This window comes from Dromaius novaehollandiae, chromosome 8 (genome assembly GCF_036370855.1).
Source record: "Dromaius novaehollandiae isolate bDroNov1 chromosome 8, bDroNov1.hap1, whole genome shotgun sequence".
NCBI classification, from domain to species: Eukaryota; Metazoa; Chordata; class Aves; order Casuariiformes; family Dromaiidae; genus Dromaius; species Dromaius novaehollandiae.
Window position 1 is genome coordinate 35,543,761 of NC_088105.1, and position 25,206 is coordinate 35,568,966.

Here is a 25,206-nt window from a genome sequence, read left to right on the forward strand (position 1 = left end):
CATCCACAGAAATTGTGAAGAAAGCTGGTAAAGCACAAGTTGAAGATACACTCTGTTTGCATTCAAGAGACTCAGATGGGGATTTGATGCCTTGTGACATAGGCTTGGCGTATGCAGCAGTAGCCTCTCAGAGCTTTTCCATTTTGCCAGCTTGTGATATAACCTGAATGTTGAACGATTCCATATTATGGTAATGTAGGTTAGTGCACAGACTACAGTGAGAATTGCTGCCCCACTCTGGAGAAGCGGACTTATCACCACCTCTACATCTAAGGGGCTACTGAAAAGCAATTCTTCTGACATCATTCTCAGACTGGAGTAACAAATGATGGAAATACAATTCATGAAAGTATCTAATGAAAACAGAAACTCGATTACAGGCTTCACATTGTGCCTCAATTAGACTGTGCTTAGGTCAGAATTACCAAGTGTTAATAGGACTCTTAAAACAAAGAGGACGAACAAGTGAAGGAAAAAGATCAACTAGGCACAGTAATAAAAAATGCTCATAATTAGCATCTTTGTTTTACTGAAGGTATCGGAAAGCTTCAACAGCAGTATAGCTAAACACCAGAGAGTTTTCAAACACATCATTATACTAAAAGGAAAACAAGAAATTCAAAAAGAATATGCTATATTACCTTGATATCGCCATGGTAAACAGTTTTACAGTCTTGTAAGAAAGATTAAAAAGAACAAGTTACCATGGTACCATTGTTCCTTCCAGCTTCGTGTTGTCAACACAAAGTGAACACATTAAAGGCAACGTGGATCTGTGCTTTCTGCACTGCAAACTCTTTCATTCTTTTCTGTGGGAAGCTGCAATAACCAGCACAGGATTTTTACAGTATTTCTTTGTTCACAGAAGTCACCAGCTTGTTTTTCAAAGGTCATTATAGTTTCCACAGTTTGAAAATCAAATCATTTCTACGGTATATGGACACAGTTTTCCAAGGTAACTTCAGACAAAGCATGTGAACCAGATTTTGCTCTCAATTATGCTGCTGTAAAACCTGGAGCTTTCTGGATTTTTATGATCCCAGTTGAGATTAGCAGCCGATTCATTTGCTGAAAAGTGACAAAAAATTGCCAATTACAAAGCATGTTTCTGCCACTCCAGACTGAAAGCACTAGAGGGGGAGTTCAGAACATGAGAAGAGAAAGCATGTTGTACGGTACTAACGTAAGGGAAACAAGGACACATGACCAGATCCTCCTTTAAGGACTCCCACTGAGCCTTTGTGAGGACCCTTCGCTCTTCACCGACCTCCTATTAGCAAATGTTTTCTCCTATCTATTCAATTGGCTTCCTGCCTCCATTAATTACTTTTAGCTTTCTGGCTGCTTTTCCGCCTTAGTGCTATTTGTATCCCCAACAGTCCTTGCAGTACAGAGAGGACCTGAATTTATTGAGTGTGCATGAGAGAAAAATATCTACAGATACAGATATGACCAAAAAAAAAGGACTACTTTGTGTACTTCCTAAAGTAAAACAGAACTACGGAAATGGAGCTTCAGTGAATGAGGATTTGATATATGAAAAGGGGGAAAAAAACCCCACCACCTAGAGGTAGCTACTTACACAGAAATAAAAATTTCACTAAGGAGAAATGTGAGGTTTCATAGGTTCACAGAATGAGGACACTTCATTTGCCAGTAGTGTCTCTGTCTGCTCACCCACCTGAAAGAATACAGGTTTTACCTGTCAAGATATACTTTCCAAACACCATATACAAACATCATCTGCTACATCCAGGAGGTGATGCCATCCTCTTGCTTCACAGCACCAGACTAAATATCAGCAAGCCTTTTCTGACCTAAGCAACTGTGCTCATGTCACATGAGTGAATATCCTGCAGAACATACACCAAAAGCAGGAAAGTCACCTTGCTACTTTCTGTGCCCGAGCAGAACACCAAACTCAGCTACGAGCAAACCCTCACGCAGCGGCGGGCTTCCTCCTACGCAGGAATGCCACCTTTTCCTCTCGACATATCACAGCTGCCTAAAGGTGAGAGAACGCCATAAGTTTTAACTTAGTTGCCAGGTTGTTTTCCCTTCCGTGGCTAGACTGTTCCTCCAGAAAGACTGGGCTTTCTACCACTCAGAGCTGCAGAAACTCATTATTCCAGTCCGGGGCAGTCCCCAAGCCAATGCCAATGCGGCAGCTGTGCTGCCAGGTGTCCGGCACCTCCTGCCCTCTGCAGAGCTTCCCGGGTAGAAGACCAACCAACAGCAGCTCTGCACTCCCTCCGGGTACTCACCGATTTCCCCAGCCTCTGCATGTCCTCCCCAGCGGCCACAGCTCCCTGCCTACGCCCACAAGCTCAGAGGGACTGGCGGATGAAGCAGCAGAGCTCCCCTCTTCCTGCTCAGGCTGAATACAGGAGACTCTTCTCTACCTACAACCACATCTGTTTAATCCAGTGGCACTATCCTAACAGATCCTTCAACAGATCCGAACGCTCTGGGGATGTTAGAAAGTATCTGCCTCTAGCTGTTACAGACAAGGCTAAATTGTGTTTTATGCCCCTTTACAAAGTCACTCTGGAAATGTGGAACCATAAATTGGGTGTCACGGCAAGATACAGTGGACACCATTTAGCCCTGCTCAGATCTCGCATATGGTCCAACACACATTTTTCACAATCTTAGCTTATCCTAACATCTAACCTGACTCCCTCATGTTGCAATCTGTCAATGTCAAAACTAAAAAGAAACTTGGGTTTAGGGATCTTCAGTTAAAATAAAAAATAATGCTGCCGCGCTGTTTTTCTTTTATTATTTATCTCCTTTGGAAAGCTCTTATTGTACATGGATTTCAATGTTTTTTAAAAAACCCACCTATTTTATTGGCAGGATGGAAATTTGCAAGACTCATTTCTTCCAAAATCTTAATTTTTAGCACTAAAATGCAAAGAAAAAGTACTGAAGAACAAAAAGGTGGAACCTTATGAGAGCAGGCCAATATAACCTCTTTATCTTTTACCTATCTAATCAAATTTACAATTGCTTGCTTTTTTCCAGGTATGTATTTGATCCCAGTAGGCTTGCCCCTTAGGCAGGCAAGCAGTGGGCATAAAAGAGGGAGACAAAAATGACACCTACATAGATGTGTACCTTTAATTACACTGCTGTAGAAAAGCTTTTATACATAGCTTTTTTATATAGAAAATTGTGTATACATAATCAGATCTCGTTTGCCCAGTAGTCCACAATGCTGTTATTTCCATTGCTCACTGTGGTAGCACAGGCAGTGTGATTGCTTAGGTGCAACATCAAAAACACAGCATAGAGATAACTGTAAAACATCCCACTCTTTCTTCTCCTCCCGCAGCAGCTGTGTCTGTAGTGATTGTTTGCATGAGTTGCCCAGATCAGTTGCTATTCATGACTATATGATAATTTATTATTTAATGCTCTTCTATAAATTAGATTTTTACTTCCTTGAGGAAGTGGGTATTTTTGGCTAGGAGGAAAAGACTTTCAGGCCTAGATATTAGCCAGGTCTGTCATACAGAGTGCAGCTGACTTGCTGTGACACAACAGCACTTCATTTACTGCCCATTTTGAGAGACTTTCATTTTTATTTCAATACCATATTCACACAGGGGAGAACAGTGGAACTGGTTGCTCTAACTTGCGTATTTAAAGTTGAGCACACTCACTGTTTCCAGGATCACAGCATAGATAAGTTCATGAAATTGTTTAGGAGCACATGAAGAATAGCTACATCAAGTAGGGAGTCATCACTTTTAGTTACTTCACAAATAACAGCACTTCATGCCTACGCCAATCTAAACCTATACAATAAAACAGAAAGTCTTCCTACCTGTAAATGAATACTCACAAGAAAATGAATTTTTAGCTCCAGGTTAGAGATGCTGGGAATTTGGAAAGCCGAGTCCAAAAATCTGTTTTCTCTTCAAATTCTCCACTACAATATTACACTTTTCCTCTCTAAGCAATACATACACAAACACCTAAAAGGAACAGGCTCCAGTGAATTAAAAACTCAAGAAACAATTTTGAAGTCAGTGGTCCGAGCTGGTGCCCATACCTCAAACGCTGTTAGTGGGAGTTCAGCACTGCATTTGAACAATCTCCCTCTGAAACTTTTTAAATACAAGGCGTTATTTATTTTGCCCAGGCAATACAATCTCCTGACCTACAGTCACAGGTTTTGCTGAAAAAGTGTCGGGTTATCCTCTCCCAACAGGAGATGGAGCAGCTGAAGGCTGCTATTATCCAGCAGCTAGAAGTTACAACACACTTCAGCAGGAGAGTGGGAAGCAGGGATCCCCCAAACTTCGTGCAGGACTGCGAAACGGGCCAGATGAGCTCTATTTCAGCACGCAAGAGCCCACTCCTCCAGCAGAGCTGCAAGGGGGGACATCCCCAACAGCGGTAAGCTGCAGCCAACACAGCTGTTTGCAAGTCTGTACCTGACCGAAAAAATTAAAGAAAACAAGTAAATAAATCACACCATAAACTGACAAAACTATACCACAAAGACCCTAGAGAGATCCAGTTTCTCTAGCTAAAGAAGCTATATTTTGTGCAGAGAAGTATTTTACACCTGTGCTTCCTAAACACCCCAAATCATCAGACCACTGCCAACTCGAACAATTTCTCATGGAGTTCTATCCAATAAAAATAATCAAGTTTTTTATTAAAGCCTTAATACTGTAGGGTCATGTGATCCTGCTTTAGGCCGAAAATTCAGTAAATACTGATCACTAATTACTTCATCTGAAAAATACAGTCTACAACTTTTGGTTCTTCTCTAATCAGCTGGTGACAACAAATTATAACTCAAGCAGCTGTTTACATTTCTGGTAGTGCTGGAAAACATTATTGAAAACCCATTTAATCATGTCTGTGATTCACCTGGGATCCCATACTATGGTCTCACAGATCCAGTTTAGGAACCACTGCTGTGAACTATGAAGAACTCATTTGTCAATATAGCCTTATTAACAAGCCACCTAATATCAACAAGAACACAATTTATACCAATAAATCCTTTCTAGTATAGGCAAAAAATCTAAAAACTTCTTCTGCCAAGTCCTCATGCCAAAACCTGGAGTATGTCGAAGGAGTTAAACTGACAAGCTATTTCAAAGGGCAAAGAACAAATTCCAGTTACAGATGAAGTATCTCAGGGAGGGGACTTGGAGGTGGACTTAAACAGAGCACCCATCCCCACACTGTGGCTTACGGACAAGATGCTGCTAGTCACAGGAAGCAGAAAAGTTGAAACAGAAGCTCGACAACAAGAACAAAATGGGTCTTGCTCCCAGGCCTTAACTTGCCCAAAGCCAAATCACTAAGGACTAGGAAACCACTGGAATAAACATCAGATTTCTAACAAGAAGTGAGTTCCTTGCAATGGAACTTTACTTGGATGCTGCTGTAAGGAATGAAAGTAGCTGGCAAAAAAATGATGGGGGGAAATAAAAGGTGCCAAGTTCTTCGACTTTGCATTAGATACGCAAACATTCTGTATGCATTCTTCTGCTCCCTTATGGAAAAAAAATAAAAGGTTAATAAAAGGAACAAACAACACAAGTGTTCAAAACAGCACTTTAAACTCTCCCTTTGGATCTCTATGCAGATAGCTATACTATCAAAAGTGCAAAAACATTCCCTTCCCACATGGAATCAAAACCTGATTTGAAGTGAAAAGTCTCCTCCCTCCCAAAAAACCTTTCCTCCTTCCGATACCTGTGCCATAAAGAAATACAAAAAATATGCACCATCACAGCAACTACCAGTATTATCAGTTTCCTGAGCAAAGTATTTTCCTAGCTAGATGTATTCAATGTTTTTATTTGTACTGACACAGAGAAGTGTACTGATGCAGAAGGCTGCATTGTCAGGCTGCAAACAGAATAGCGTTTCCTGCTGTTCATCAAGGAATAACCACTGAGAAAAATTTCAAAACAGTCCAACACATTTTTTACTATAGTTTTCATGCATGTCATACTAACATTATGCATCAGCTGTGCTAGGAACTGAAACTGTCTTTTAGACATGATGGATTGTTTCTCATTAGCATATCCTCATGTTAGTAATCAAAAAATCAATCAACTTAAATCAAATTAATTCTCCATTTGTTGGGTTGATATGTATACCACATGTTAGCTGAAATGTAAACGAAAGCAAGATTGTGCTGCTTCAGATGTTTACATGTACAAGATAAAGAAGCTTTCTAACAGCAACATTGGAAAAAAGATAAGATTTTAAATCTTTTTTGTATCTATTTTCAACCAGCTCTGTGGAGCTCCAAAGCATCAGGCGACTTGCTAAAATGGGTCATTAGTGACCCACCAGAATACGTGCTGTCTTTTCTGGGAAAAATCTCCAGTTAAAGACAGAAATTTACCCTCTGATCAAATAAGACCTCCAAGAAATTGCAATTCATACGGTGTAGCTGAAGTCGGCTTCAGTAGCATTCGTGAGATTTATATCATGGTATTTAGATTCATCAGGGACTCTATCTAGTTAAACATCTGGCTGCTGTCAAATTTTCAAGATATGCCAAGCTGGAATGTGCCGGCTTACAATACCAACTATTTCTTAATGTCATTTGTATTACAAGAACGCTTAGGACCCTTCAGCATAAACCCACTGCAAAAGGTAACTGAGGCTGCTCAGCAACATCCCCTCCACCACCCCAAACAGCACAACGGCTGCCTGCTTCCCTACCATGATTGGAGGCGGCGACTTAAAAGACCGTAGCTACGTTGCACTCCTGAAAGATGCTGGGCAGAGAGACCTTCACAGATCTGTTTGGTTTTTAATCCTACAGTTTAGCTGCAGAATCAGTATCAAGTGCAAGATTACGCACCAATGCGCTCGCTCCTCCTGAGGACAGGATGAGAGCTGAGCCAGCCGAGCCCATTCAGCCCTCAGCCTCTCTATCGAAACTGCTAACAAAAGCAGCTAGAGTGGATTGTCTAAACTTGACTGGGAAGTGGACATGGAGCCCATTTTTGTATTAAATCCATTTGAGATATTTTAATGGCCCTGCTCTAACTTGATTTCAAACAGCAGGAAACCTTTCCTTGCCTCTCTACTCTTTTTACTAGAACCTTCAATCTGTACTTGATTAGAAAACTTGTTTTTCTCCTCAACTGATCATTGCCATACCCCTGACTAAATTTGTCAAGCAAACAGCATTATAGGAGATTCATAAATGCTAAACCTTTAAGAAGCTTAGGAATGGGAAACATAATCGAGTGTCACTGCCTGAGGCAGAAGAGTTGTTTAGGAATTCTGGTAGGCAACAATTCAGCATATATTCATTTTCATGCTGCTTAACCAGAAACAAGTAGCTTCAGGAAACCGAAAGCCACCTTCTTCGCCTCTGTGCTCATCACCATGGGGTAGACATATCGCCAAGCCATCTCAGAGCAGCAGCTGAAGTAGTTCAGCATCTGGTCCTGAACTACAGCGGCTTCTGATCAAAACAGTGATCAGAAATAGATGTTTCTGGAATAGATACAAAATGGCAGTGAAGTACAATTACAAAATGCCTCGCCAAGAGGGGGAAATCTTCCTAATTTAGCAACCAATCTTCAATAAATCAGCTTGTGGTGGACCTCCCCGTGAATACTCTGTTTTCATGTATAATTGAAATGCTGAAATCTCCCTCCTTCTCCCTTGCCTGTGCAGCCAGACAAACGGAATCAGACATCTTCCATGGAAATGTGCTGCAGACTCTCTTTACAACAGGATGCCATCAATTTAAAACTTTGTCTTAAATATTTAACTTTTAAGGACCTGCCCCTCACAGGTCCCTGCCTTACTGGTAAAGCTGTATACTGTGACTACAGGACAGCCCCTGACTGCTCTTGGTCGGAAGCCTGGAAATCCGTTATCATCACATACATCAGGCAAGTTACCTCATACACTGCTTGCTGATATTTTCATTCAAATTATCCATCATTGCAGCCTGCCTCTCCCTTTCAATGGTAACACGGAGTTACAGCAAAGGGAGGACTGTAAATTAATGGGAGTTTGGTCCCCTCCCATCGGGAATCTGGCTTCTGCCCCAGAGCCTGGGAACAATCCATTCTGGGGAATGGGCTCACCTCAGTCTCCCGCTCCCTGCTCCTGGCAGCAGTTCCAGCTCTCTGGGCCGCTCTCCTTTTCTATTTCTGTTCACAGGATGCTATGCACAGTCTTCAAGAGCTAGAACCTCTTTCCTCGCACTCAGAAAGTCTATTTTCTTCTCAGCTTCAAAGCAAAAGTACATTTTGCACTAGTAACCAACCAGACAGCCCCTTCTTCATTACCTTCCTGTTGAGCTTTTACTGGGTATCTGCAGGTAAATCTAGGTTATATTTAATCTCTAAACTTCAAGCTATATTTCTTATTTTCTTAATGGCCTTGACTGCAATACTTCATGCACAGGTATACGCTGTGCCACCAGTCTCAAAAACTGGCTTCCCAGGGAAGTCTGTGGAGGGATTTTATCACAGTATCAGAGAGGCACTGGAACAGAACAGTACTGATGACCTGGTAGAGGCATTCACTTTGCTGTCCCAGTTTAGGTAACCAGCAATCACGTTACCTTCCTCCAGTTCCTCTGGGTTCACTTCAGGATATGGTTTGGCATCTCTAAACTCGACACTATTGTATCCGCTGCTGTGAGATGCTCCCCAACATAAAGCTGGATTTTGCAAGGGGCAGAACTTCAGCTCCTCTTTCACCACTGGCAGCCAACACACCCATCAGAGTGATCACTGCAGCTCTACTGACTGACGATCAGACACAGGCTTCCAAAGAACTGTCTCAATGGACTTAAGATAAAGTATTCAACAAGTATGCCAATTATCTGTCAGCTTTGAACTGCCATATTCATCAACGCCAAAGCATACGTACACATAGAAAAGTTCTGTACTGATAAATTAACAGTATATTACTTCTTTGTGGTTTCCCCAAGACATCCTTTTCGCTTAGTCCCTATAAGAAAAGAGTACATTTTGCACTCTTCTCACTAAATCTATAGAAAGATAAATTCGGTATCATCAAATCAATAAAGATATGCAATCTGCATATATTTAACTTCCAAAATGGCATCACTAACTGCTTTCTAAAAGTTAAATGTGTCATGTTACCAAAATAATTCTTAAGACAGGTTGACCTTCATGACTCCTTGCTACTTTCAAAATTCAGTTCTTTCCTGTGCACAATCAAGAAAATCTCTAAGGAAGTTCATGCTTTGCAATGCTACTTCGAAGGATACCGTTTGAGGAATCCTGCAAAAGTAGAGCTAGAAAACTGAATTGTATCACAAGCGGAAAAAGTAGAAAGCACGCTGCCATTAGTTTTTGTCACTTCCAAGCAATTTTGTTTGAATCTGCTGAAGGCAAATCTCCATGTAAAATATGAAAACTCAAGATCATCTAGTTATTAAGATGAATGTCTATTAGAGCTTCAGTTGGAACTATTGCCTTCATTTATAAAAACACAATTTCTGCTCCAACAACAGAATTAGCATAAGTGCCCTTAGAGTCTTGCCCACAAGATCTTTCAACTATATCTTCTTTCTTATTTCAATCCCAGATTGACGTCAGCAGCATTCACAACCTTTTGAGAACTCATTCTCCAGTTTCTACTTAATTTGATGCCTCAGAACATTTATATGACTCACAAAACTTGGTGTTTGAAGCTTCAGGGCACAAAGATGGAGCGAAAGCCAAAGGGAAAAAAAATACATTTAATATAGTAAAATAATAGTAAAGAAAAAGAGCCAGAGAAAACATAGTCAGGTGCTATTTTCAGCAAGGGCTGTGCTGTAAAATAAAGAAGCGCAATTTTCTCTTTCATTCATTACTCAAAATAAAGAAACACAATTTTCTGTTCCATTCATTGCTCATGGTGAATGAAGAGGTCAGCCAAAAGAGCGATGTTAAATGCATAGGATTTTGCAGCAACCTGTAAAAGATAGTTTGGGAACATCAAAGCAAAGAATGATAGTATCAAGCATCTCAATAGAGAACACTTTTTACATAAAACTCAAACATCTGACTCAAGAAGAAAGCGCTTCTAAGTCAGAATTCACTGCTGGAAATAGCTCCCAATTGCAAGTATGAATTCAAAGTGCAATCTCTATTGTGCACAGATGTGAAACTTGAGAAGAGCTCATTTCTGAAAAGTGAGAAGTAGGAGATAATCACTGATGCCAATACAGATTTCATTCATGCAAATCCCTGTCCCTTCCTCCAGAGATAGGCAGACACTCTACATCCTCTGGATGAAGGGGAGACCATGTCAATGGGGAGATGCATTTTTTTTTGGATTTCATGGGGAGCCAATCTACTGCAATATTTCTACTCTTTCCCATAGTGGTCCCCAGTTACAAATCTGGATCTGTGCAAGTCCATCTCTACTGAAAACTGAGCTATTCTTCCTTCTCCGAGAAGACAGCACCAGTTACACAAATCCCTCAAGCCTCAACATGCTGTCAAATTGACACTCTTATAGTTATTAATCAAGAATTTAATAGATGAGGTCTTAAAATTAACATGTCTTGGGAATTCTTTCATAAAAAAAATTGAGATCCAGTGAGTCATGACTCTGAATAAATTGTTCAGCATCTCCCTTTGAGGGACTATTTTGAACAAATACTTTATTGAGCAGACGGACTTCAGCGGAATACACATGACTCACCTGTGGTATGAGGGCAATTAAATCTTTATCAAATTTCTTCTATCCATGAAATAAGTAGACAAATTAGAAATGAAAATCCCCTGCTTCTCATATTTTCAGTAACAGTCCCAGAATAGTTAACAAATGCAATAGCCTGGATTTATCCTCACTTTCCTTCATTAAAAAAAACCCACAATGCTGCATATCGTCTCAGATATGCAGACTATAGTTAAAGAATAATCAAAAAAGGGACACATTTCACATATTCTGACATTATAACTAACAATACAAATACTGCCTTTTCTCTGCCTTCATAGCAGGTGATAGAGAGCTGTCCTTCTAAAAAACTGTTTTTATCACTAAACTAACTCCACCACCTCTCTCTCTCTCAGATAACGTAATATTGTATTAGGAGGGTACATTCTCAGCTGAAACAGCTGCCATTCCAGAAGCTTTAAAACTTTGAAGGTCTTAGTTGGATTAAAAGAGTTGCGTAGGTTTGATACTTTCAGCACAGAGTGAATAAACATCTTGTACGCAGTTAGTGGAAAACAAAGCTATTCGTTTCCTTCTTTTCAAGCACTTGGATCTTGTAAATGGTATGACAGGTGACTACCTTGCCATCACTTAGCAACATCAGGTTTTGACACGCAACTGGAACAACTGTACTTCCTGGTCTCAGCCATTTCGAGAGCATTTCCACAGCAAGTGCTACAGACGGGAGGACTGCCAAATGACTTTCAGCCTAAGATGCAGTGATACAAAGATGTTGTTGTGTCCAAGTTACAGCCAGATGCTGTAAGTATTACTGATTCGGATGAATTTTCCTATTAAAAGAGTAAAGATCTGGAAAAGACCATTTCCGCATTTAGGTGAAAGATTATTCAAATTACAGTTTTAATGTGACAATGATATGAATGGTTTTTGCTGCATTTGTTCCCTTTAGATTTCTTGCAGTCTCTTAATAGAATAATAAGGCTGTTCCCATGTATAATTAGTAGAAAATAATTTGAAGTCATTTCAAATGTATACGAGACTGAGACAGAATGAGGGCCATAGTTTTTTCATAGCAGGGCGAAAACTGCATACATTCAGAACATTGTAAGAAATATATCACAAAGGCAGAACTTCCTTTTGGCTTTTTCCCTAAATAAATGGTTAATGAAGATAAGTGAAAGGAAATGATTAATTTTACACTTCCAAACCCTGAAGCCCCAGGGGGAACTAAGCGGTTCTTGCAAATTTACCTCATTTAATATCTTTGCAGTAATGACTTTTTCTGCATGCTATTTTCAAGATGAAAGGCATTCTAACAAAAAGGAGATCCATTTTAGCTAGGATAAGGAGCCTTAAACAGATATGGATTTTTAGCTGTCACATAATTATAGCACAACAGCTGGAATGAGCATCAGGATAGAAATCCTGCTTAAATGGAGCACCGAGTTTCTACTATCAGCTACCCCATCCAACATCCTTCTGTGCTTTACATCATGTTTCACAACTAGGAAAACACCCTTGGTCAGGAAGAGTATATAAAAAGAGGCTGAAGAGCTTTGCCAAATGCTGATGTTCCTCATCTCAGGAAGATCTGTGTTCCAACCTCCCAGGGAAGCTGCAATCTCCACATCATTTTTACACAGACAGACACTTCTGGGCTAGCAATTTCATCCCTGCAGAATCCAGCCCTCCTGAACTCACTGCTCTTGGCCACCCCTCATTGCTTGCAAGCCAACACTTATCGGTGCTGCTTCTTTGGTGTTGCTTTCCATTTTAATTAACGTAATCATTAAAACAGCACTGTTTATTACTTATTATTTATTCACTTCTTACTTCTTTCTGGATCTCTTCATTAGGAATTCTGATACAAAAAAAAAAAACAACAAAAAAAAGGTCCTGCTTTGGTTCTACTCTAGTTTTATGTTATTTTCACTCCATCGACTTGCTGGCTTTAGGGCAGGTCAGCACCATGCAATGGAGTACCATATGGAGGCCCTCACTTAACTGAGACAGGGCTAACTCCAGAAGTGGAGATGCCACAGCTGTGTGAGCATGAAGCTGTGCTTAAGCTAAATTAGGCTTGCTGAAACCCCCTGCCATATTGCACTAAGCAGAGCCATCCTGCTTTCAGACAAAGCATCTCCCTCCATGCTTTACTACACTGCTGAGTGGCTGAATGCACGAGGCCAGGTTATTGCAGCATTCAACTCTATGCATGACATAAACCTGTCCTGCAGACCCTCCAAATTTACATCAGTGTAAGAGATTAGAAACACATCTAAAGACCCCCTTTATTTTTCTCTTAACTGTTAGCACTGTGAATTTAGGCTGAGATAGGACCAAAAAAACCACTGTAAATCTAAATGCTCAGTAGCATTTCAACTTCTGAACTTTAACTTGTCACTTAAGTTTCTCCCTATACCGCCTACACACAGTCAGAATTCACTCTCTGGCAATCACAAACAAGTTTCCTCCGTTCCTGCAAGCAGTGATTGCTGAAATAGCACAACAGTGACAAGCCTTCAGCCTTGGGCACCTTAGAAAGAAGAGAATAAACTAGACACATGAAAAGAAAAGATAAACTAGCACTTTGTGTTAGTCCAATTACTAACTGGAACAAAACCCACCACGCTGCGTTCCAGTGGAGAGGCAGCTTGCAGCAGCTGGGATAACTGCAAGGAAGTTTAACCACCCGTCTGCAACCCCTAAGCAGCTCTGTTCTTGCTTCCCGATTCTCTGTTGCCTGCAGACGGAGCAGAGTGGTGGAAATGGCTTCCAGCTGAAGAAGCTTCTATTTTACAACTGCACCATACAAACAAAAGTGTTTATACCAGATGATAATGGAGACGTAACCCACCGAGGGTTGATTCTGTCCAGTAGTTATGTCTGCCAAGTTATCCAGAAGCTGCATGATACTCCTATACACCTCAAATCACGGTTAGCATTTGTGGGGCTGGCTCACCATGACCATAACTGAACTGAAGCTGATAATTACAGTAGAAGTGACTAAGAGTCTTTGTTTAGAAAAAACAAACATACATAAGCACAGTAAGATCTGATTTTCTTCACATTTTTGCCAGTTTTACAATCCAGCTAAGTTAGACTTGCTGGTAAGAGAAGCATAACAGTTACGGTCTGTCATTCTACTCTTATGCAGGAGAGACTTAGAAAATGTAATCCTTAATTAGCCTTGCTCCAGCTGAAAATTTCCAGTGTTATTATTCCATGCAATGAGCTGATGCACCAGCATGCTATCTTACAATCAGAATATTTCTTTCCCCCCAAAAACCCAAATATATTGACTTATTCTCTTTCCCCCCAGCTCTTCTTGGTCGCTCTTACACACAACTCCATTATTCCAAATTCTGCTACAACTGTACTTTGCCAGAACTATCCTTACGATTAATGCAAAAATGTTTACCAAGGTGTTATCTGATTTCACTGAGGAAGAGCCACGGTGCATCCCTCAGAGCTGAGTGAAAACTGCAGGAAAAGTGGTACAGCCCTATAGAAATGCATACAGCACGCAGCTGAGATGCGCAGTAAGAAAGAGAGTCAGCATTTGGTGGTAATCCCAACAGGAAAGCATTTAGTCCTCCAATAATACAGGACAATTTTAGACTGGGGAAAAAAAAGATCCAAAACACATTTGACAGGACTTATTTATCTTTCTTCCCTCTTAAAAAATAAAATCTGCAGACCCCTTCGTAAAGGACTTTTCATGGACTTATCAAAGCTGACTCACACCAGTCGACCACAATTGGGCACTGAAAGCACTTACTGCCTTTCAAAACTGGGAAGGGCTCTGTGCACCACTGGTAGTCAACAGAGCCCGATACAGTTACCATGGCATTCGAACATTCAGTAACTTCACAACAGCCACAGCTTTATCACCGATCTATAGACCAAAGGAGGGGAAGCAGCAGCCAGATTTTTGAATAAGCCCATACAAAAACAGCATTAGGATGAATATGTTGCCTAGTAAACATCCTACACACAGATCCCCTGTACATCCTCTTTTGTTTTATCACTCTGGCTAGAGCAACTGCGAGCAGACAGTATCATTTGATAGACATCAGTGGCACATGTGCACAGATGTATCTACACACACCACTCTCCCTCCGTGACACTGGTACAAACGTCTGTATTGCTTGTCAGAGCGACTAGCCAGGCAGAAGCTAGCTGAGAAATTACACCACTATTGACCCTTCTTTAAATTATACATAAAGTTCAATCGCTTTGGTGTTACACAGTATGAAGTTATTTCAAATAATAAAGCACAACAGCTCATAACATAGTGCACTCATCTGCTCCACTCCCACCTGCTCCCCCAAAGTTTCAAACTCTCTTGCCTCCTTCGCTTTCAGTTGCTGACATAAACAACTAACAGCAAAGCAATGAATATCTGATATATGATTAGCAAAGAAATGGATCTTAAGTAGAATCAGCAAAGAAACAGAGGACTTTACAAATGAGATAAGAGTGCATGACAGAAGTACAGGATGCCACGTGTGACCTAGGTAAAACACATGGGACCAGCAGCTCCATTTGGAAGGAGGAGCATCTCGGCAACAAATCAAAGCCCAGACTGTGACAGAAGCAGAGAAGCCTTGAATATACTTTTGAGTTGCATCAACCCCGACTATAAAATGCAAGGTGCTATATTGCTAGTGAATGACGTATCTAGCCCCAAACACAATTGCTGCTGCTGCCTTCCAACACAACTACACAGGGACCAGGCAGCGCTCCCAGCACACTGTGCTTACACTGCAGCCTCAGCACAATTTAACTACAGTAATCAGATAAGAGGTCAATTTGGGGACCTGTTTATTAAAAAACAAACAAACAAGCATACATAATTTTCTGTTGTGGATCGGGAGTAATGTCACAATTTCCCCTGTCCTGGAAGGATCATCTCTCACTCCCCATTCTAATAGATCAAAGGCTGCTTCAGGGATACTTGTACGACCTTCCCTCCACAAGATTGAAAACTGTCCTTGCTGACACAAATACAGAAAATCAGTGGCCATCGAATCAGGAAGATGTTGAATAGTTAGACAACAGAAAATGAATGAAGACCACCGCACTGGTAAACAAACACCTGGGTACTAAAGCACAATTTCTCACATCTGATAACCTGTTCTTGTGGTCTCAGGTCACTAGTTTTGCTTCAAAATTCAGTCATTTGGTTTACTCACAAGTGTTTTATAAACATGATACAGTAGTAGACAACACACTGCATGAAAATTATAAATGTGACTTGTATTATTTCCTTTGACCAGAAACATACAACACCTGTATGTGCTCACTTCAGTCAAAGGCTATGAGAAGTCATAAATGCCACCCACTGTATTATCCTCTAACTGATCACAGTGTGACCAAACACCTTTAAATATAGCATATACCTAGTCATAATGTAGAAGATAAAACTGTGAAGAAAATCCTATTGGGGTGATTCTGATAAGACTACGACAACAGGAAAACGCTTTGAGGCACATCAGCCTAAGTCCTTACAGAAAATGGGAAAGAAAAAATAGAAAGTCTATTCTACTGGAAAGTACCAAAATACCTGTTCTGGTTTCTGCTGTAAAAGCAATACCTGCAAGAGGTCAGGAGGCCAGTAACCCGCTGTCCTTTCAAAGCCTAACTGACTGACTACATCAAGAAGAACTTCACTTGAAATTTTCCAAGGAAAGCTTTTTCCTTACTGGACAAGTAGTTGACATTAACCCATTTTTGTTAGACTAGGTCCAGATCTTTGAGCTATCAGCGGCTCTTCATCGACTAAAAGAAATATTCTGGACTCTGATTCTGGATATAACATGGTACCTCTGAATACAGTCTGGTAACAATTTCATCATTTTGCAAAGATGTAGCACAAAGAGAGATATTACACCTTGCAGTGAGATTAAATCCAATACTGCAAACAGGAATAACTCCAGCAAAATCAGAGTCAAGACTGGAGCTGAATTTGGCCCTCAATGTAATGCAGAGATATAAGGAGATAACAATGGGATTGAGGTGATTAACTATAAACAGAAATAAACCTCCTATGTCGACTGTTTAACTGCCAATATAGGAGTGCTCAGCAAGCTTAGGCTGTTAAATAAATTCAACGGCCTCCCAAAACATAAGCAGAAGAACATTTGAGTTAGTGGGATAACTAACCATCCAGGTTTTCCTATCGCAAAGGTGATAAGGAATCCATGTTTTGCACACATACCGACTTTCCTGCTAGCTGCAAATTTTTTCAGGGTACACGAGTCAGCAGAGTGAAAAAACAACGCCACTTATATACAAGAAAGAAGACACTGTCTTTTATTAACTGGAATAATATGAGGAGATTTCTTTTTCTCAATTTTTCCAATGACAATTCTGTATGAAGCACTTATGTTTTAAACAGAGAAAAAATTATAATTATGGCAATACTGAGCATGTACATACCATGACAGGCCAAATCAGTGGTTGAGGCTGAGTTGAAGAGGGCTGGTTTTCAGTTCTAGTTTGGACATAAATCTGAGATTAAATGGAAGAGATTTTACAGGATCAGCTTGCTTTTTTTTTTAATCCAGCCCTGAATCAATCTTAACCACCTCTTGATACCTATTCAGAGCTGGAAGCCACCTTTTCTTCCATACTGACTCACACAACACTTTCAATATTTCCAAAGCACTGAAGAATTATCTGAGGCAAAAAAACATGCCGTAATAATTGCTGACTCCCATAGGGCATAAACGATCTGCCTCCATCCTCCAAAAACCTTAAGCAAGGTAGCTGACCCTTGCCTTTGCTTCCTTTCCTTGCTTTGCATACATTTATGGGTACAGTTTACCTTCCTTTTGAAGCAACAGAAAAACAGTGGCACAATCAATTCACCGTGTCCTTGTTGCCTCCTTCTGCGCTACAGGACAGGCCTTCAGCTGACCAGTCGTCTGTGTTGTGGCCTTACCAGAGTGTAGGTTTCTGGTCTTGATGTAAACGATGTGTTTCTCAGTGTCCACCATTTTTACTGCTGTCAATCCTGTCCTTAGTCATCAATACAGGCCATTCTTTCAACCTTGCTCTTTTATTTCTTCTGGTGTTTTTACACGTTTATTTCCAGTCATACTTGCTTCATATCAGTTGAACTTTTTCTGTCACAAATCTCGACACATAACTGGATTAAACTGCTTTACCACTGAGCAGTTATTGAAAGGAGCAACCTACACGGCCCTGACTTCACACTTCTATCCCTTCCTTTGAGTCACTGTTTGAGAAGACGTGGAGGTGGGGTGAGTCAGACCAGCCTGAAAACTAACCCTGGAGCAAAAGGATGAGGTTTTGGTCAAATGAGTGAGCAAGCACGGGCCACTTTGCAGCCAGATAATCATCACTGTTGACAAAAGAGAAGGAAGGGAAGGGAAACGTATGCCTAAGGGAGAGTGGCAGATCACTGCTTCCAGTGGCAACCAGCACTAAATTCAACTTAAGCCAATGTCATATGACGCTGCAAAAATAAGGGTAAAACAATAATTCTGTCTCTGCCATTACCTGTTTCTCAGGCCATACTTAGCTATTTCACACAGAATGGTGGAATGAGCTGTAAAATATTTAGCATGCACTGGCTGACCTCCGTGGCTGAGTAGGTAGGCCTTGGACTCTATAACTGTAAGTTTTGTCCACAGGTAACATTTTACTTGCTGTTTTTTTTCCTCTTTTGAAAGACTCATATAGTTGGTTTATTTCCTATTGTTCATCTTCCTTCCTCTTACAACATAAGTTTTTATTTCTCTCCCTTTTATCGCTCTTACAAGTCTAATCTTACAGAACATTCAGAGTTGCCTGACCACCAAGTTCTTCCCAGAACAGAAGAATTATTACTTGAGATATAACCAAGACTTTGGCATTGAGTTACAGACACTGCTATTGCATCTCTTCTCTGATCAGATATTCTGCACTGTGTTTTAACATCGGAAGTAGTGTTTATGCCCACTCACTCCTGATGACTGTCATTTTTGGCACCCAATAAGCCTTCAGTGCTGTAAGAAAGAAGTAATCCTGGCATCCCTTACATGGATCAACCTGCTCTTTTCCCTATCAGTACTTTCTCCATTTTAGTTCTCAGTCTAGGTATCAAATCAGAGGACCTCACAATAGCTGCGAATCTACTGAGCAGAATCAGGCCTAATCTATCTTTAGAGACATCTATCACCATCGCATCTACTTATGAAATTACAGAACTCCTATCTCTTTTTAGAAACAAATTTAAAGTCAGTGTTTATAAGGAACTTCTCAAAAACATAATGGGAACGGGATGCCAGGGGAATAGATGACTCTCTCATCTGAAATGCATAATTAGCTTTTGGTTAAGTGTGCAATTAACATTAAAATTTACAATTAAGTACGACGATGTTCTAATTTTACCTTCTTTAAATGAAAAAATGAATTTAGCTACCAGCGTTACGTCTTTGAATCCCCTATCAGATGATTTGCACGGTAGCATCCTGTCATTCAGGTGACAACTGACACAAAAAGCTCTTTAAAACATTGCATATTTGCCTTCTGGACAGCTACAGCTTGGGGTCTGCTTTGGTTTAGGCTTTTTGGTTTTTCAGTGGTAGCTGCCACTCAGCATAATTAGCAGTTGTCATATTTCTGTTTGTCATGATCCTTCCCACAAAAACAGAATGATGTTGCTTTGCACCCTCCTCCCAGCTGTGCCTGAGATGCAGGATGTGTGCTCCAAACACACACTAGAGCTAATCTTAGACCCCAAAAGGTTTCAGCAGGCAAGCCATAAGAACATTTTTATTAATGGGGGGGGGGAAGCTATACTCTTCCTAGTAGTTTAAATCTGATCAGCGGTATCTTAAAAGAAAAAACATACCAAAGTCTAAATAGGCTATATTCAGATGAACATCATGTCCTTTTGCCTTTTAGAGATGTAAATTTAACTTGAAGTTATCTGCCTTAAGAAAGAAAGAAAAAAAAGGATTGAAAGTAGTTTCAGCTGTCATATCAGCTGCCAAATCCTGTATTTAATAGTTTATTGATCGCATACATGTTTGTAGTGTGTAGAACAAAAATGAGACTCCATCATGCAGGGTGCTGCACGGAAGTACAATGAAAGCCAGCCTTTGCTTCAAAAAAAGCTTACAAACAAAGAGATATGGAATAAAAAGAAAACTTTTAATATTTTTGTGGTTTATTTCATTTCACAAGATAAAGCCTCATTGAAGACTTCACCTTACAACTGGGATGGGTTAAAAGCTCAAATGCAGTCAATTAAGAGGACCCGGCTGACCCATTAAACCATTATACCTTGAATGAATTTGACAGTGCGTCCCCAAGTATAGACACTAAGAGCTTCAATTCCCCATCTGCAAAACAGGAACAAAAATACATCCTATCTTATGGGGGAAGATGGAAATAAAATACATCCAGAAAAGTGTTACAGTTTTAATTCTGAAGTGCTCAGAACCCAGGGCAACACGGGCAAGTAAAACACATGACAGAGACTGGGAATCCCAATACCCTATACCCTACCAACATGCAACACATGGGCAAAGGATGGGCTGCATTCCTCTCAGGGGGCTGTCTACAGAGGAATAAAACCTCCGCTGGTTTCTACCTGATCTTTTAGCTTGAACAAAAGAAACCTGCATCAGGCCTGTGAAAACTCCTCGCACAAGCCATGTCTCAAGTGATGTGCAAAGTGTTGTGGTGTGCAAGTATTTTGGGCTAAACACTGCCAACGATTTTGCATCAGTCAGGCTGTGCTATTATCCAAAGAGGTCACAGAATTAACTTGGATTGGGCCTGCAGGAAAGCCCAGAACTTACCCCTTAGTATTTAATCTCATCGATACATTGCTCTAGAGATCTGCTGTAAGTATCCATTATTACTCACCACCAAGAGACACACAAACATACAGAGGAAGGGAAAACAAAATATAACAAAACAAACAACAAACACCCTGCTTGCATCATTCTCACCTAAAATCAAAAACCACTTTTTCTGATTCATTCTGCTTCTATCTGGATCTGGACCAGGTAGCCTCGTGTAGCTGCTAGGCAACCTAAACACTGTATTAAGTATTACCTGTATGCAATTGCTAAGAATATAACGTTACCTTTGAGATTTATTCATATGAAAACACACCTAGCTGAAAATATAATAGCTTTCCTTTCTGATCAGTAATTAGCAACTATGGGAATACAAAACTGTTGGTCAGGAAATAATCCACATGTATGCCGCACATGCAGACAGAGATTATAAATCAGCTCCTTATAAATTAATCATAAGGAAGTACTTTTAAAAATACAATTTTATAGATAGCAGCGCTGTAAAATTCTGATCTAAGAGTTACATATACGCAGACATTAGAATATCTACATAGTATTAATATGTATACATAAAGTATTTTAAATGATAAAGGATAATTACCAAACCTCATCCAATTACAAAATTAACCTTCTCACTAGAAGTCATTCATTCAATTTATATGCAGCCATCATTCCTAAACAAGACAGAAAAGCTTTAGAAGACTCAACATTAAAGATTCTTCAGAATCTGTTGACCACATGTTAACTAAAATAATGAAAAACAAAATTAAAAAACAACAAAAACATTATTTCATTTAATCTCTCTCAGAACCATTTTCCTGTTTTGTTCTCCAGACAGCAGAACTGCATTCTTCCTTAAAAACATCATGAATATCTTTGATATGTCTTATTTCCCCACACCTGCAAACTGTAGAGAAAAGATACTCTTTTCAAGTCTCTTCAAATGAGTAGATCATTTCCCAGACCGCTATGTGACTAGCACAACTCTTAGGAATCCTATTATAAATACCAGTTTGTGTGCTTGAGGCTTTAAGGTCAACAGAGCAAACAGGTTTTGATTACATCAAAACTGAACAGAGCAGCATTCTGTTCTTGATCATTACATCTGACAGCTTATCATATCCTGATTCATAAAATAAGGCCTCTCTCAAACCCAACACAAACAAAAAACTAGATCTCTATCTTAAGAACACTGATCGAATTCTACTAGAGATATTAACTGCAGGACAGGTCAGACAGGTTGTAATATTCGCTGACATACTGACACACTGTTAAGAGTCTTTATATGCAGCTGACTGGCACTTGAAGAGGTAGGAATTTTGTTTAGCTTAGAGGGAAGAAAAAAAAAAAAAGACGTCCTTTTAGCTGAGGTTCTATACCCAGATATTCTGCTCTTATCAACACCGGCAAAAGCAAATGCATGTAGAAAGTCATTGTGATTCAGGAAGTTCAGTAATAACTGTTTAGGGGATTTTTGGTTGTTTTTTTTCCCCCCCTCCTTTGAAACTTATATGACACAAAACGAGGTTATTTGTACACAGCCTCCAGCCTGCCAATTCTCATCTGCCACAGCTGCACACACTTAACTGAGCTCTGTAAGCACGGATGTGCTGAAAGAGATGCAGGACTGTGGCACAGAGAACATTACAGGTTCCTAACAGTGTTACTCTCTGGATTTTATATAGAAATTTCAAGTGGTTAATTTAAACACTTGCACCCTCTCCTTCCTCCCTTAGAGAAAAAAAAAAAAAGTTTCATATTAAACCCAATCCAGTTAGGACTTAACATCAAGCTTAGGTGCTCATAATTAAAAAAAGGTCAGCACAGCTGGAATGTTGTAAGTAAAGGCGAGGTGTTAAATGTCAAGTGACAGAGTTAAAAATTGGGAGCACAGGGTCCCAAGCTCACAGTGACTGCCACACGAGGGCTGGCAGGTAATACGTGCTCGGCAGCAGACAATGGGGAGCAACCACGTCCTGGCAATCTCCCCTTGCCCTGTGCCTTCTTCCCTGATCTCTCTCACAGTCGCATCCCACTCTGTCACCAGGTAGTTTCAGGCTTAATTCTCTTCTGGTTTTACCTCTACTAGAGGCAGAAGCTGGTAACTTGAAACCCCTTCATCTGCTCCCAACCCATTTTGTATGTCACTGGAAGGAGCTTTACAGAGCAGCTACCACCAGTGCCATTACACTGCAGCTGCAGCTAGTTCCAATGTCATTTTTGCTAGTAACAGATACTGAAATGTAGCAAGTTCCTTCCTATAGTTCTTGCAATTCAATAACAGCTTCCCATTTATAAGCACATTATAGAGCTAGGATAAAATAATAATTCATGAGTCCATTTCTCTGCAGCTATGTGGGGCTTTGCTTTTTACACAAGCAGAAAGGGTTATTCAAGGCAGACTTGTAAGTTATGTTGCAAAATAAGTTCCCAATATTTCCAATATTCCAAAATACGCTCTTATGTTACCTGGTACACAATACCTCACAAAAATAAATATTCTTCCAGCTGTTCTGAAAGGTGGCTGTTTGCTTCTTGTTTTTGCAAAAAGAATATTACAGCAGTCTATTTTACTTTTGTTGAATGTCAGTCACAACATACATCATTTTTCATTAAATGCTGCAAATTTAATCGCAACTTATTATCACTAAATAGTATCTTCCTCTGAATATGGTTCAGCTGAAACCAACGCACTGCCTCCTTCCATTTGTAGGCAGAATGGAACTCAATAGAGACTGTAAATCATTTTAAAAAGTAGTGAGAAGAGAGGTTGGTAAAAAAAAACAATTCCTTTTCTACACATAGTTTTGGTGTTAATAGCCCCCTTACTGCATGTAACCTGAGGCATACATTGACATTATAGGTTTAGGCTTATGACAGGTAGGAGGTAAACAAGTTCAAATACTGCGTTTTTTTAAAAGAGGTACACATCTAAAGTTTTTGTTAAGATTCTTAAAACATGACACACATCAGGGATACCTGCAAGGAGCACAGAAATAAAGAGCACAAGTCACTCCGGGAACTGTCAAGCACTGACGTGAACCTTTTACTGAAAATAAAGTTCAAATCAACAAAGCTGCTGATACTTCAATACTACAGATCCTTTAGCTAGTGCTCTCTGAAGAATCCGCCTGACATACTATCTCTTTCCACGAAAAGTTTAAGGTTATTAAAGCTTTTTTTCCCCAAAAAAGCTTTCAAAACAGATTTATGTAAAACTCTTGCTCAATTCATTTTAATTCCAGCACCTTTATAAAAACCATACATCTTTCATGGTTCTTTCTGAATTGCTTTTACACAATTTGTTAGAGAATTTCATGTTCTCAGATTAACAAAGTCAAACATAGGATGGAAGATATGTAATTTCTTAGTGGGTCTAAAGTCTGAATATTCACATAACTCAAACTCTAAATGAAAGCAAATAGCTCTGTGCCAGGTTATCTACATTAGTTTCAAAACCAGGACTTAGCAACACAGAGAGGAGCTTTTATTATATTCTTTGTTATATCTGGCATCCAGCAACATGGAAACAAAAGTGAATCATATACTTGCAGAAAACTAAAATAAAGTTCCTCATTTTAGATCATCACTCAGAATTCACGACAGTCACAGTAAGAAATAATGTGATTGCTATAATATTACATTGAGATCTGATAATTAAAGATTATAAATCTACTGCATATGGATCGATTAGAAGACTGTGCTCTTGACTGGGGCAGGGGTTGGGGAAATGCTGTGCAGTTTCAACTTACCTTCAATACTGAACTTAAGCTTAACTTGTGGGAGAAACCACTAATAGACAGATACTCCGTGTTACTGAGCTAGCTCCTGAAAATTGCTTAACGGAATGCTAGCCTGATCTCTTTTATGTGAGATCTTCTTCTGCAAAACAGAAGAGTATTTTGCTAAGGAATTCAGCTGAGGCTTTGTAGTACTTCAAAGCATGGCAATCTGAGCCCAGCTTTTTTAAACATGTTTAGTAATTCACTGGGATACAGAGGGTTAAGCACTACCAGGATCAACCCTATAGCGCAAATGCAATTCAAGTCATTTGTCAACATCTATCGTAGAAGAAATCACTTGCTTTTCGTAAAAATAAACATCATGAACCGTTCACAAAATTGATTGCCTTTGGTCTTCCACTCTGCACTTCAGGAAACATTGGGTTTTTTTGTTTCGTTTTGTTTTTTTTTTTTTTATTGGCCTTAGATGCTGTAACTCAAAAAGCCTGAGAAAGTGCCATGACTGGGTTTTTGAGCAGAGGGACCCTCCAGCTTACCTGTGCAAGTTTGGCCACACAAAACACATGAGCAATAAAAATCTATACTAATCCAAGATCTATTTCAAAAGAAGCCATATTTTACCATCATACCTTTGTTAGGTTAAGATAAAGCATTTTTGAAAATGCAGGCACTTACCCAAATCTGCAGTTTCACCCGCTTGTCATTCCTATAAACGGTTTTCACTTTGAAGTCAATTCCTACTGTGCTAACAAAGGCCGGTGTAAACGTGTCATCCGCGTATCTGAAGAGGAAGGACGTTTTACCCACGCTGCTGTTGCCAATGATCAGGAGTTTGAACATGTAATCGAAATTTTGATCCGAAGTATCTTTCTGCCTGTATCTGGCATCTGTTACTGAAGCCATCTAAGAAAATGACAAACATTGAAACAGAACAAATTTAAGAGCAGCTAGTGTTTGTTAGCTGCACACCCTGTGTTTAG

General features: G+C 39.9%; 1 protein-coding gene across 2 annotated transcripts in view; it reads right to left on the reverse strand.

Annotated features, from left to right (window-relative positions):
• Nucleotides 1-25,206, reverse strand: part of RAB3B (RAB3B, member RAS oncogene family) — a 66,375-nt gene that overhangs the window by 30,231 nt on the left and 10,938 nt on the right. For both annotated transcript variants that reach the window (XM_064516201.1, XM_064516200.1), the window contains one exon: nt 24,902-25,129. In XM_064516201.1, the coding sequence (XP_064372271.1) occupies nt 24,902-25,129 (228 nt within the window). The remainder of the gene's footprint in view (nt 1-24,901; nt 25,130-25,206) is intronic.